Consider the following 12,455-nt stretch of genomic DNA (forward strand, 5'->3'; position numbering starts at 1 on the left):
AGCTGGTGGCACTTACTTCCCATTGTCAGCCCTGCTTGGCAGCCCCAGGTGGAAGTGGAGATGTGTTTTTGAAGATGAGAGTGTAATGCGCCGGTGTGTGAAAAGGCGAGATTTCTGAAGCTTCCAGATTGTGATGTATTTCATTAGGCAAATGAGATATGCAAGCCCTCAGGCATGAGCTACTGAGTCACCTCGGCGTGCTGACTCACACACTCCCTCTCTCACACACACACACACACACACACACACTCAGACACCACCTCGAGGATCCCAGTGACCCGCTACATTACGAGTTCTGCTAGTCTGATACTTCCCCCCTCTTTTTAATAATCGGAGACGTGGTTGTGGGACTCGCGCCTGCCGCATAAATCAGCGCGTAATTCCACATTTTCTCAGGAGGGGGCAGAAACACCGGGATCGCTGGGCGACCCGTGTCAGGTACACCACACTCCGCGTAAGGGCTTGCTGGGACGCGGGGTGCCGATCCTATACCGTGTCGTGAAGGAGCTGGAGGGTGCTGTTTGCTCCCTTTGATGGGGGAGGAGCAGCCTGCTGATCCTGACTCCGCCCCTTTCTCCACAGGATCTGCCACAGAGAGGGAGTAAGCAGGAGGAGGCGGGACTCCCGCAGTTGTGCCCCGCCCACGTGAGCCAGCTAACCACGCCCACGCAACACACCCCCAGCCTGCGAGCATGGCGCTGCCGCTCTGGGTCCTGTGGACGTGTGCCGTCACGCTCAGCAGCATCACCCCCTCCGCTCAAGGTTGGTACTTCCACCGCACCGTGACCAGGATTTCGGGAGCGTTTTTTTTTTTTTTTTTTTTTTTTTTTTCCCATACAGCAGCGCTGTGTGATCAGAAAGTGAAGGGGAGGAGAAGGAATGAAGTCGGCTGCGTGACAAACGTCTGACGGCGCGCGGTTAGCGAATGCATCTGTTGGTGTATGTGTCTGTCTGTATAAAAGTGAATAGTGCATGCATCTGTGCTTGTGACTATGTGTCCTGTTTGTCTCTATCTATTTTCACACATTTTAACTGTGATTATGCAAGTGTGTGTGTGTGTGTGTGAGCTCACCCCCAGGCCCATGTGCCAGGCAGCCTGTGAGGGGCTCACCCCAGCAGCAGGTGACCTGTTTGGGAGGACGTGGGGAGACTGGGGGCGTGGGGAAGGGACTGCTGCCAGTGCTTGGTCACACACACACACACACACACACACACACACACACACACGTCAGCACACCATCTGCTGTGCTCAAACTCACTGGCAGGCGGCCGGGCATCGGGGGACGGCGTGTGAAGGAGAGTGAGAGAGGATTCGGGGAGAAGAGGGACAGAATGGGTACAGGGGGTGTCCCTAAGGGGGGACGAAGGGGGAGACAGGGTGAGGAGAAAATCTACCCTGGAATGTACCCCCCTGGCTGTCTGGCCCAGGATTCCCCTATGTTCTTGATACAGGAAGTGATGTCACTGCAGCTACAGGCAGATCAGAATTTTTACTGAATTTAGCATGGCGTAAGAACATAACCGTCAAAGCATAACAGTGATGCTCCTCAGTCCGTAAACAAAAAAATGGGTTTCGACCTGGAGCGTTAGAGAGCCCCCTACAGGTCCCTGTCGGAACTGCGTGGAGCGAAAGGCCGCAGAAAGGCCGTGGTACTTTGACATGTCTTGTAATTACTGGTTGTACATCGATTTGTATAGTTACAATCTCGGAAGGAAGCCAAAATCAGTTATGTTTGAAAAAGGTGACGCGAGAACCTTCGATTCGCGGCGCAGGTTCGTGCTCCCTCTTTCGATAATCTGCCGTGGTTACTTCATATATTCACGTGTTTGTAGTTGTTTGGCTGAATTATAAGTTGCTATCGAGCTGTTTCGCACCACATTTCAGTGAAGCAGCGCAATTTTACGGACAATAAAAAATAAAATAAATACCGTTTGGGAGAACTGCAGAGGTTTATATATTGCGGGCCATTAAGGGCTAATTGCGGTAATTAAGCGCTGCGAACGGGCCGTATAAAAGGGACCATCCCCAGCACCCCCCGGGGAACCGTTCGGAGACACCTGATTTAAAGAACAGCTATATCCCCATCGGCAGAGTGCATAAAAGGAGCCGCGAGCCATCAATATGTGCATGAATACATGAAAACGAGGAATCCCTCCCGCCGCGTCTGTGCTGCCGCTTTACTATTGTATTTGCGCTTGAAAATATGATTATTATCCGTCTGTCGCGCTGTTTTGCGATAAGAAAAAACCTATTTAGATAATTGGGCCGCTGGATTTGGTAATTAATGCGCAAGGCGAACGAATAAATCCGTTTCTCAAATGTATGGATTTAACTCCGAATTTAAGAGAACACACGGCACGTAAATATTTCTAATTAATATAAATAATTATTTTGTGTAATTAAAGCACAACATTAGGCGCAGCTAATTTTACGGCGCTTTCGATTCGTCTCAGCGTTGGACGCGAACGTCTCAGTTGCGAAGCGAGGTTCATCTGGTAATCGAAGCAAACGGCGGCGCCTCGCGGTGTCGCATGTATTTTTAAACTCTTATAAAAGCAGACTTACGGCGCAAATTAAGACGAGATCGGGACGTTCGGTTTCGTTCGGTTCGGGTTTAATTTGATGCAAGGCTCGTTCATTTTTATTGCGGAAAGCCGTCGCTAAATTGCTTTCTGGCCTGTATTGAGATTTACGCGCGCGCACAGATGCTCAGACTTCTGGTTTTGGGCTCTCGGTGTGTGTCATAGCTCTTTTTTGCTGCAGAAATGTAGAGCCACATCAGCCTGTGTGAAGTTTGACATTGCACGGTGTTTGCGGTGTGTGCTCCGTGTGATCCCTGTCTTCACACACACTTTGACTTTCTCACGACCACAGCCTCCACCCTCCCTTATTTCAACCGGTCCTTTTCTTACTGCGGCAGCCCTTCCTCTTGAGCCCTGCTTCCTTCTCTGCCCTTCTTCCTGCATCGCCCGTCTCCCCGCCCCGCGCGCCCCCTCCGAGCTCGCTTCAAAGCCGCGGTGTGCGCGCGCTGGCCCGGCCGGGCTCTGCGCCTCCGCAAAGGTTAATGGACGCCCTTTGAGCTCCCGTCGGCGGTGCTTTCAAACCGCTCTTTGAAGAGTGCTTGTGTCTGTGTGTGAGTGTATCTGTACACGTGTTCAGCCCCATCAGTTTGTATGTGTCTAAGAGTTTGTGTGTGTGTGTGTGTGTGTGTGTGTGTGTGTGTGTGTGTGTGTGTGTGTGTGTGTGTGTGTGTGTGTGTCTGCACACGTGGGTTAGGTTTTCACCAGCGCTCCGGAGGATCAAGCGGATCCCATGTGGGGAGGCTGAGGAAGCTGTCAATGTCCCGTCAGCCCTACAGTTTGACACCCCTCCCCACGGGCTCCTGGCTTCGCTCTAACACGCAACTGAACAGTAGGGGGCGTAGTGGTTAGAGCCGTTGCCTTGTAAACGAAGATTCCACGCATGAATCACACCTCCTTTTGTAGTACTTCTGAGCAAAGCTACGTGCCCTGAATGGACGCGGTAAAAAGTACCCAGCTGTATAAATGTCTGGAATTATAATTCACACACACACATTTTCTGAACCGCTTGTCCCATACGGGGTTGCGGGGAACCGGAGCCTACCCGGCAACTCAGGGCGTAAGGCCGGAGGGGGAGGGGACACACCCAGGACGGGACGCCAGTCCATCGCAAGGCACCCCAAGCAGGACTCGAACCCCAGACCCGCTGGAGAGCAGGACCCGGTCCGACCCGGTCCAACCCACTGCGCCACTGCACCCTCCTCGGAATTATAATATAAAACAATAAATTAGTATCATTTGTAATTTATGCGGTGGTGCAGTGGGTTGGACCGGATCCTGCTCTCCGGTGGGTCTGGGGTTCGAGTCCCGCTTGGGGTGCCTTGCGATGGACTGGCGTCCCGTCCTGGGTGTGTTCCCCTCCCCCTCCGGCCTTACGCCCTGAGTTGCGGGGTTAGGCTCCGGTTCCCCGCGACCCCTTATGGGACAAGCGGTTCAGAAAGTGTGTGTGTGTAATAGTAGTATTACAGGACTAAGAATGAGTGAAGGATAACTGATTAACTGAACCAAGATATTTGATTATTCATTTTGAGGAGGGAAAAAGATATTTTAAAAAACTGAAAAATATTGAGGTATATTTCCACCGTTATGCAAGACATTCCTTGATTTCCCTAACTCGATTCAGTGCGATCGGAAGAGAAGGTAGCGGGGTCTCGACTGCGATGTTTGATTTAAATGTAAGATGAGCTGTGTGACACATTCAATCAGAATCCTAATCAGGGCTGAATAATTAAGAGCTCAGCTGGAACCACGGTGCGGCCCACGAGGACCAGGGTTCGTGACCCCCGTTTTCCTGCAGAGCAGTGCTTATGGGTCCACTCTCCTGGTTCTAACAGGGGATAAGGAATGGAGGAGAATCCACAAGGAAAAGCAGGCAGCAGAAGAAGGGCCACTGTGAGCTGGCAATTAGATAAGGATCAGAGGTGTATTAGCTGGGGATCATGTGGGAGATATCAGATGGGAGCCATAGAGAGTTCAGCTGGGGATCAGAGGAGGATCAGCAGTGGATCAGGTAGGGGATCAACTGGGTGTTGAAGGGAGTTTAGCTGGAGATCAGAAGTGGATCAGATGGGTGATCAGCTGCGAATCGGAGGGAGATCGGCTGGTGATCAGATGGGGAGCAGAATGGATCAGATGTGATAAAGTGGGGATCAATGGGGAGTGGGAGGGCGATTAGCTGGGGATCAAATGAGATTAGAGGGGGATCTGCTGGGACTGAGGTGGGGGCAGTTGAGTATCAGAGGGGGATTGTCTGGATATCTGAGAGAGACCACCTGGGGGCCGATGGGAATCAGATGAGCGTCAGATGGGGGGGGTCATCTGTGGATCATGAGGGGATCAGATGGGGATCAGGTGGGGAGCAGAGGGAGATCTTTCGGGGGTCACTTGGCTGATAGCAGTTGTTAAACTGGCTATTTGAGGAAGCCCAAGTGAGTGTTCCAGAGGGATCATCTTTGCGTCAGAGGGTGAACAGTGTGGTGGCAGAGCAGCATTAGTGGGGCGTTGGCAGGGCGCTGCCTCCTTGTCCACCGCAGCCAGCTAGCTACCTCCTTAAGGGAAGGTATGGATGTGAGTGGCGCTGGTTGCTGTGGCCTCACCCCCCGCTGTCAGTCTGTGTTTGCTGCCCCTCTTTTCACTGTCTAATGATTTAATTAGTGGGATGCTGAAGGAGCTGTGTGTTCTCACTGCAGGGGAATGGGAGCCTCGCTGCGTTAACACGTGTGCGTGTCTCTATATGCGGCAGGAATGTTCACATCCAGTCCAGGAGGGCCATAGTCAAGTGTTTCGGGACAGTTGGTAACAGAGTAGTTAGAGCTGCTTTGGATCCAAAGGTTGCGGGTTTGAACATCAGCGTGGAAAGAAACAAAGTAGGTTTACTTAATAATCGCATGTCTGCAACTATGTCTGTCTTTCTCCTAATGTAATGCAAAAATTGTATTTTCTATGAGATGTACATCGCTTTGGAGAAAAGCATCTGCTAAATGAATACTTGTAAATGTAAATGAATGCCAGCTTTAGTACTGTTGAGCAAGGAACTCGCCCTAAATTGCTCCAGTAAAATTACCCCGCTGTGTAAATGGATAAATAGTTGTAAGTAGCTTAACGTTGTAAATCACATTGGAGAAAAGCGTCAAACGTAAATGTTTATTCCTGCTGTAGGTGTGAGCGGAAGCCGCAGGGGAAACAAATCCAAGCAGGATGCAGAAGATATAATCAATTAATATGTAATCTGGAAATATAGTCCACCCTCTAGTAGCTGTGATGGAAGCGCTTGGTTTGTTTTCATGGTCTGTAAAATGTGTAATGTTCTAGATGTTAATTGCTCTTCACTTGGTGCCGTTTCTTTCGGGCCACATGTCTAGGGTGATTGCAGAAAGTCCTGTCCTCCACTTGTGTCCTTATTGTTGAAAGGGCGGTGACTAAGTGCATCCTTCTGACTGCTGATCATCCTGTCCCTTTTCTTGCAGTTTTTTCAAGCATTAGTCTTTTTCTGAGAATCAAGTCTTCCCACAATGTGCCCAAAGTACGATAACCCCAGGCTCATCATTTGTGCTTTTAGTGAGAGTTCTGGTTTGATTTGATCCAGCATCCATCTGTTCATTTTCCTGGCTGCCCGTGGTGTCCTTGACAGTCTTCACCAGCATTACAGTTCAAGACTATATAATATATACACATACAGAGTCAACAACCACTTGTCCCAAGCAGGGATTCGGTGAGCCAGAGCCTACCTGGCAACACAGGGCACCAGGCCAAAGTGGGGGCGGGGGACAAACACCCAGAAGAGGATAGGACCCCCCTTTGCTGCAAGGCACTCTAAGCAGGGCTCAAACCCCAGACCCACGATGCAGCAGGCACCAGCCAAACCCACTGTGCCATCGTGTCCCCAAGTATATAATACTCTAGTACACATCACTCACACCATCTGAACCGCTTATCCTATACGGGGTCACGGGGAGCCGGAGCCTAACCCGGCAACACAGGGCGTAAGGGACACACCCAGGACGGGACGCCAGTCCATCACAAGGCACCCCAAGCGGGAATCGAACCCCAGACCCACCAGAGAGCAGGACCTGGTCCAACCCACTGCGCCACCGCACCCCCCATTACTCTAATATAATAATAATAATAATAAAGTTATCATCATCATCTTCAAAGACTACCTTTCAAAATATATTGATAATCAATTCATCCCATAAATATGTGTGACATTCCTGATTTTGTTACTGATCACCGACGCTCAGGAACACCATGCACAAGCTTCAAATACTGGAGAATTAGCTAAATTAAGGCTCTTTGGGTGCACTTTAGGGGGGTGGCATGGTGGGTTTAGCCTGTGCCTGCTCTCCGGCAGGTTTGAGGTTCAAGTCCTGCTGGGGGTCCCTTGCAACAGACTTTTGTCCCCTCTGGGATGTGTCTCCTCCCCCTCCAGCCTTGTGCCCCGTGCTGCCAGGTTAGGCTCTGGTTCACCGCAACCCCTGCTCAGGAAAAGTGGCTTCACACTGTGTGTGGGTGGGTGACTTTACCGCCATCTCCGCGTACGGCGTGTAAATACAATGTTGAGTTTGCCCTGCAGTAATAAAAAAAAAACTTCAGTGAAGAAAATGCTATTAAAAATAAGCAAAGCGGAGAACATTTATATTTGTGCAAACTGGCTCCGCATAATTATGAATGGTGGTGGTACAAGTGTTTAATCCAGAGATTCATAAAATAAGCAGATATTACTCCAAAAATGTTGAACATAATTATATGTTTTGGGAATAATAAATAATACGTTTTAGGAAACAGTCACAGACAATTCCCTTTGCACAAAAGGCGCTTAATCTTAGTTCAGCACCACGGACAGCAACACATCTCTCTGTGCTGCAGACTGTGTCCCCTTGCTGGCCACTTTCCCCAGCTCAGATAGTGCCACCAATTGCTCCCCATCCTTCAGACCGAAAAGCAGTTTCTATAAACAGGCCGAACACGGGCGCTTAAAAATCTCCTTCGAATAGAGAGCGGCACTCATCGGCTCTCGGCAGCTCTCCGGCCAAGTTGGCGATTAACCCTCGTGTAGCCCACCCCCCCACTGCTCCGCGCCTCAGCACACCCCGGTTCGGGGCCTTGATTGACACAAGTGGGTGTCAAACCGTCGTGGGCCACATGTAGGGATTCGAAGCAACAACGGTTTTTAAAAGGGCGAGCGGTCGAGGTGCACCTCACCTGTCAATCCGCTGCTTCCCGTTCCTGAGCAAAATCCGTCTTTCCTGCCCTTTCTTTTCAGCGGTAGTTTTTGCACCTGACAATTTCAAGTATCATAAGTTGGGCGTGAAGCGTTTTCCAGCTACTCCTGGTGCGGCGGTGTTTATGAGGTGCGCGTGCCACTGCTGCTTTCTCCCCAGGCCTGAGCCGAGCGGCGATGCCCTTCGGTCTCCTGCGTAGGGAGCTGGCGTGTGAGGGCTACCCCATCGAGCTGCGCTGCCCTGGCAGCGACGTCATCATGATCGAGACGGCCAACTACGGCCGCACCGACGACAAGATCTGCGACGCCGATCCCTTCCAGATGGAGAACGTGCAGTGCTACCTGCCGGATGCCTTCAAGATCATGTCGCAGAGGTGCGCTAATGCATGATACGTGTGCGTGTGCGCGATGGGCAAGGAAGAGGCTTTTTCGCTGAAGAGCGGCCTGGTGCATGAGATGTCGTCCCGTGCCGATGCGTCTTCCTGCATCCCAACACGTTATTTATCCCCCCGATGGCGCCCCCTCCGGGCCGGCCCTTAGAGGAGTCTTGACGGTGACGTCAGCGTCCCCCACCAGAGTCGCCAAGTCCCACAGTGCACCCGTGGAGTGAAAATGTGGCTCTCCGCTCGCGCAGGTGCAACAACCGAACGCAGTGTGTGGTGGTGGCTGGCTCCGACGTCTTCCCTGACCCCTGTCCCGGCACCTACAAGTACCTGGAGATCCAGTATGAGTGCGTCCCCTACAGTGAGTATTCACAGACCATCACGTCATTGCCCCACCCTTCCTCCTCAGCCCCCTCCACCACTCCCTGCTCTCTCCTCCTTCTCACCCTCATCTCTTGCCTCCTCGCTGAACCTCCAGCCTTCAGTGACCAGCTGGCAGCCACACGCTCCTTCCCCCTGTCTCTCTCTCTCTCTCACACACACACGCGCGCGCATGCTCCCAGACAAAGAGACAAGCACTCGATCGCTGTTACTTTCTTCCCAACACACACACATGCAGACAGTTGCGGAGTCTCCCTCTCTCACACAGACAGAGATGTGCACACACACACTCTCTCTCTCTCTCTCTCACACACACACACAGACACATACACTCGCACGGCGTTAAAACCTGTTTTTTCATCAGCAGCACAGCGCTCCAGAACCTGAGGGAGATTTTCACACCAGGAAGGTGCCCCGCCTCGCTGGCCATGCCTCGCCCACGCTCACCACCCCTGTGCTCTATCCTCTGCCAAACACCACTCAGCCCCTCCCGCTTGGGGGGGGTGGATGTAAATGCAGCTGCTAGTGGCTGTGAAACAGAAGCAGAGCATTAGGTCCATGTTAACACAAACAGCCAGTTGCTTATTTTAGTGAATATGACCCAAAGGCATGTGCATTTTAATATCCCCATGGTAACGCCTGGCTCTCCATCGCGCCGAATGCAACTCGGAAGCAGGTGCGAATGGATAAACGCTCGGCGAGAAAACCTGCACACGCGAGCGCGCACGAAAGATGGATGGAGCCGCGCTCGTGTGAAAATCTCCCGTCAGACAGACCCTCCCCTCCCATGTTGTTTGACTCTCTGTATCGACCCCTCGCCGGACAGGAACGGGATTGGCTCCTCCCCCCTGGGGTGGGGCATGTTGGGGAGCTTGGGATGGGTGTCAGAGGTGTGGGGTGCAGCTGTAGAGGGTTCAAGGAGCAGGGCTGGGTGGACTGATGGTGTGGGGGTGTGGGCGGCAGTGCTGTTGGGGAGGTGAACTCTCTTTCTTTTCCCCTAGGAGGTGACATGGAGATGAGACGAGTCCCCCTATAGTCTGATCGTGCCAGACTTCATCCTCCTCATCGCTCGCTTTCTTTTTCTTCCCCCTCTCCACTCTGCTTGTCCCCATCCTTCTTCTACCCCAGCTTCCTGACATTGTTCCTCCTCTCCTTAATTAGCGCTAATAATCGACACGCGTCTATCCCTCGCCCCGTCTCTTTGCTTTGATTCTGCATTATCTCCCCCTCGTTCCTTCGCCCCACCATCTCACACTCTATAAATCATTGTTTCGTCCTCCCTCATTCTTTCAACCCCTGTCATTATCTTACTCTGTCAATCATCCCACCCCTCTTTCTCGCTGGCTTTTTTTTTTTTTTTTTTTTTTTGCAGGTAGAGCCAGGAGCAGCTCTAAACAAAACATAATTAACCTTTCTGCAGCACGAAGGTTCCTAATGGTGTTTGACCTCTACCTTCCAACAGCAGCTCTCTTCGCGTTCCCATGCCTTTCAAACCCAGGCTCGCTGCAGTCTGCTTGGCGAAACCAGGCGGCCGTCGTTCTGCTGCGGTGGGCGACGTGGGGTAGGACCGCGTCTGCCGGTGGACCGAGGGTCCTGGGCGGACTTCCTGCGTGAGACGCACGCGGCCGAGGACACGCGTGCTCTGCGGAGGCGGTGTTCCCGCGGGGGGACTCTGATTCATCGGTTCGCTCTACCGGGATGCCGAGACTCGCCAATGGACTCTTTCAAGAAAACAGGGAGCCGGAATGCAAATGAGATGCAAAACTGCCTGATTAATTCCATACAGTGGCTCATGGCCGCCAGTCGCACAATCCGCGTCTGCCGCTTGTTCTTGGCTCTACGCTGGGCTTTTTGCACACATTCCTGAGGGCCAAAACATATAAATATATTATGAGTATAAATAGCTGCTGAGTCTCGATTTCTAAGCGTTGTGAGGCCGCGCGTGCGTTTTGAGCGATCGCTCGGACGCGGGAAACGGCACCTCATTCTTTGGTGCTGAAAAGTTGCGCCGGTCCGAGGCGGGAGAGGCGGGAGAGGCGAGCCAATTACCGCATCCTCCGTCCGTCTGCTCTCCCTCGGGGATGCGCTCGAGGCGGCGCGCGCCGCCCGACCGCCGCCAGCTTTTCTCGCGCGTCTCCGCTTCTGCTTTGGAACGGGGATAAATGGGAAACAGACTCAATTAGGAGCGCGTGCAAAAAATAGGGGGGTGGGGTGGGGTGGGGGGGAATGCTTCTCGTCCCTGAAACGAAATAGCGCGATGGAGACGGGGCTCATCTGAGTTTAATTACAGACGCGGAGCCCAGTAGGTGGCCTTGCTGCTGCCCCCCCTGGAGATTTTTCAAGATTGATTAAATCTCGCGCGCGTCCTCGCCGCCTTGTCGCGAGCGCACTTTATATTTTTGTGCTCTGAGCAAAACGCGCGCCGATTTTGCTGTGTTCTTCTTGGAGGGCGACTGATGGAAGTAAATGAAAAACGCGGTCCGCACGCGGTTCGCGAGCGCGTCTCAGCCGCTGCCGTTTTTGAGCGCGCGTCGGGTTGACTGTTGTTAAATACTGCTGTTAATATTGTTGTTTTTTATGATAAATATATATTTTTTTAATTTAGGTAACGCAACAGCTCGACCATGAACACACGGGCTTGCCAATGATTTCATCGAAACGAACGGATTGGATTATTGTTGTAGAAAGATTGTTTTAATTCCACGCACGAAATGTATATAAATGTACAAAATCATGTTTCAGGAAGACGCTGAAAGAACGTAGAAGTGATTATGTATGAAATTATAACTTACAGATGTACTTATTTTTTTCCTCGTTGCCCCTCTTTAAAAAGAAATACCTAGTTTTAAAAAAAAGTTGAATTGTGCGTTTTGAATTATTTATAATTCGGGGTCCTAAATTATTGCACCCATGCTTGTGTGCCATGAATAAATAATTCTTTATGAAATAATTATTTTGCAGTATGTAGGTATAATTTAGCTTACAGGGGGTTTCCGCTGCTGCTGGAATTCCCTCCCACTCAAACTCACTTAGAGCTTTGTTAACACAAGAAAAATACTCTTTGGTACAAAATCTGTTAAATTACTTAAACTCGCTGCCTGAAATGCTGTCTCCTTTATTCCACCGTTATTTCCTTTGTCCACATCTCAACTTACACTGTTATGAAACACCTGCACTGATTTGTGCATTTATACAGTAGGGTATTAAAACTACTACAGCAAGACTGAGATTTCAACCAGTGGCCTTCAGATAGCGAAGCAGCACTTGTAACCGCAATGCTAAGCAATCAGGTAAAAAAACTTAGAGAGTAAATCTTAATTTCATTACGTTATAAAGCTGGATGTTGTGAGGTGTCATTAATGATCTTGTAGTACATGAAGTTATTCTACTAACTGCAGCATCTCCTAAGCTCCCTGTTTCAACCCAAAAATGTAAATATGGGCCCCTTTCGACATCCATGAAGCGCAATCGCAGCAACGACACAATATTTTGTCAGGTGTGCGGTCTCTGAACGGCAGCTCCTCAAACTCCTCAGCAGACCTGTCTCATTTTATTAATTTTAAAGTGCAGCATTTTTCTCAAGTGCTGTGTGTTCGGGTGGAATCGATAAGGGGTGTGAGGTGGGCCCTTATCGGAGCGCCTCGGTGGGAAAGGCCTCATCCTGAATACGGTGTCGGTGGTCGTGGAACGGTCAAGGGCGAAAGCTGAGGACCCTGGCTGGATACCCCACCTGTAGCTCTTTTCTTAACTGTATGTGAACCCTGCACATGTGCTCTCAAGTGCCTTGCAGATGGATGCTCATATAAGACCTCACCACACATGCCCACATTCTCACCCTTACTCCCATGCATTTTTGAGGATGGATCCCATACCCCTCTGCCAGCTGTGCT

The 12,455-nt window shown here is 51.0% G+C and overlaps 1 protein-coding gene across 3 annotated transcripts in view; it reads left to right on the top strand.

Moving 5' to 3' along the window:
* The window catches only part of LOC108935744 (adhesion G protein-coupled receptor L1-like), a 66,941-nt gene that overhangs the window by 28,591 nt on the left and 25,895 nt on the right, over window positions 1-12,455 (top strand). For all 3 annotated transcript variants that reach the window (XM_018754573.2, XM_018754572.2, XM_018754574.2), the window contains exons 2-4: window positions 583-762; window positions 7,962-8,175; window positions 8,436-8,545. In XM_018754573.2, coding sequence (XP_018610089.1) covers window positions 693-762; window positions 7,962-8,175; window positions 8,436-8,545 — 394 coding nt within the window. In that variant the 5' untranslated portion in view covers window positions 583-692. The remainder of the gene's footprint in view (window positions 1-582; window positions 763-7,961; window positions 8,176-8,435; window positions 8,546-12,455) is intronic.

The sequence above is a fragment of the Scleropages formosus genome, chromosome 8, assembly GCF_900964775.1.
Source record: "Scleropages formosus chromosome 8, fSclFor1.1, whole genome shotgun sequence".
Classification (NCBI taxonomy): domain Eukaryota; kingdom Metazoa; phylum Chordata; class Actinopteri; order Osteoglossiformes; family Osteoglossidae; genus Scleropages; species Scleropages formosus.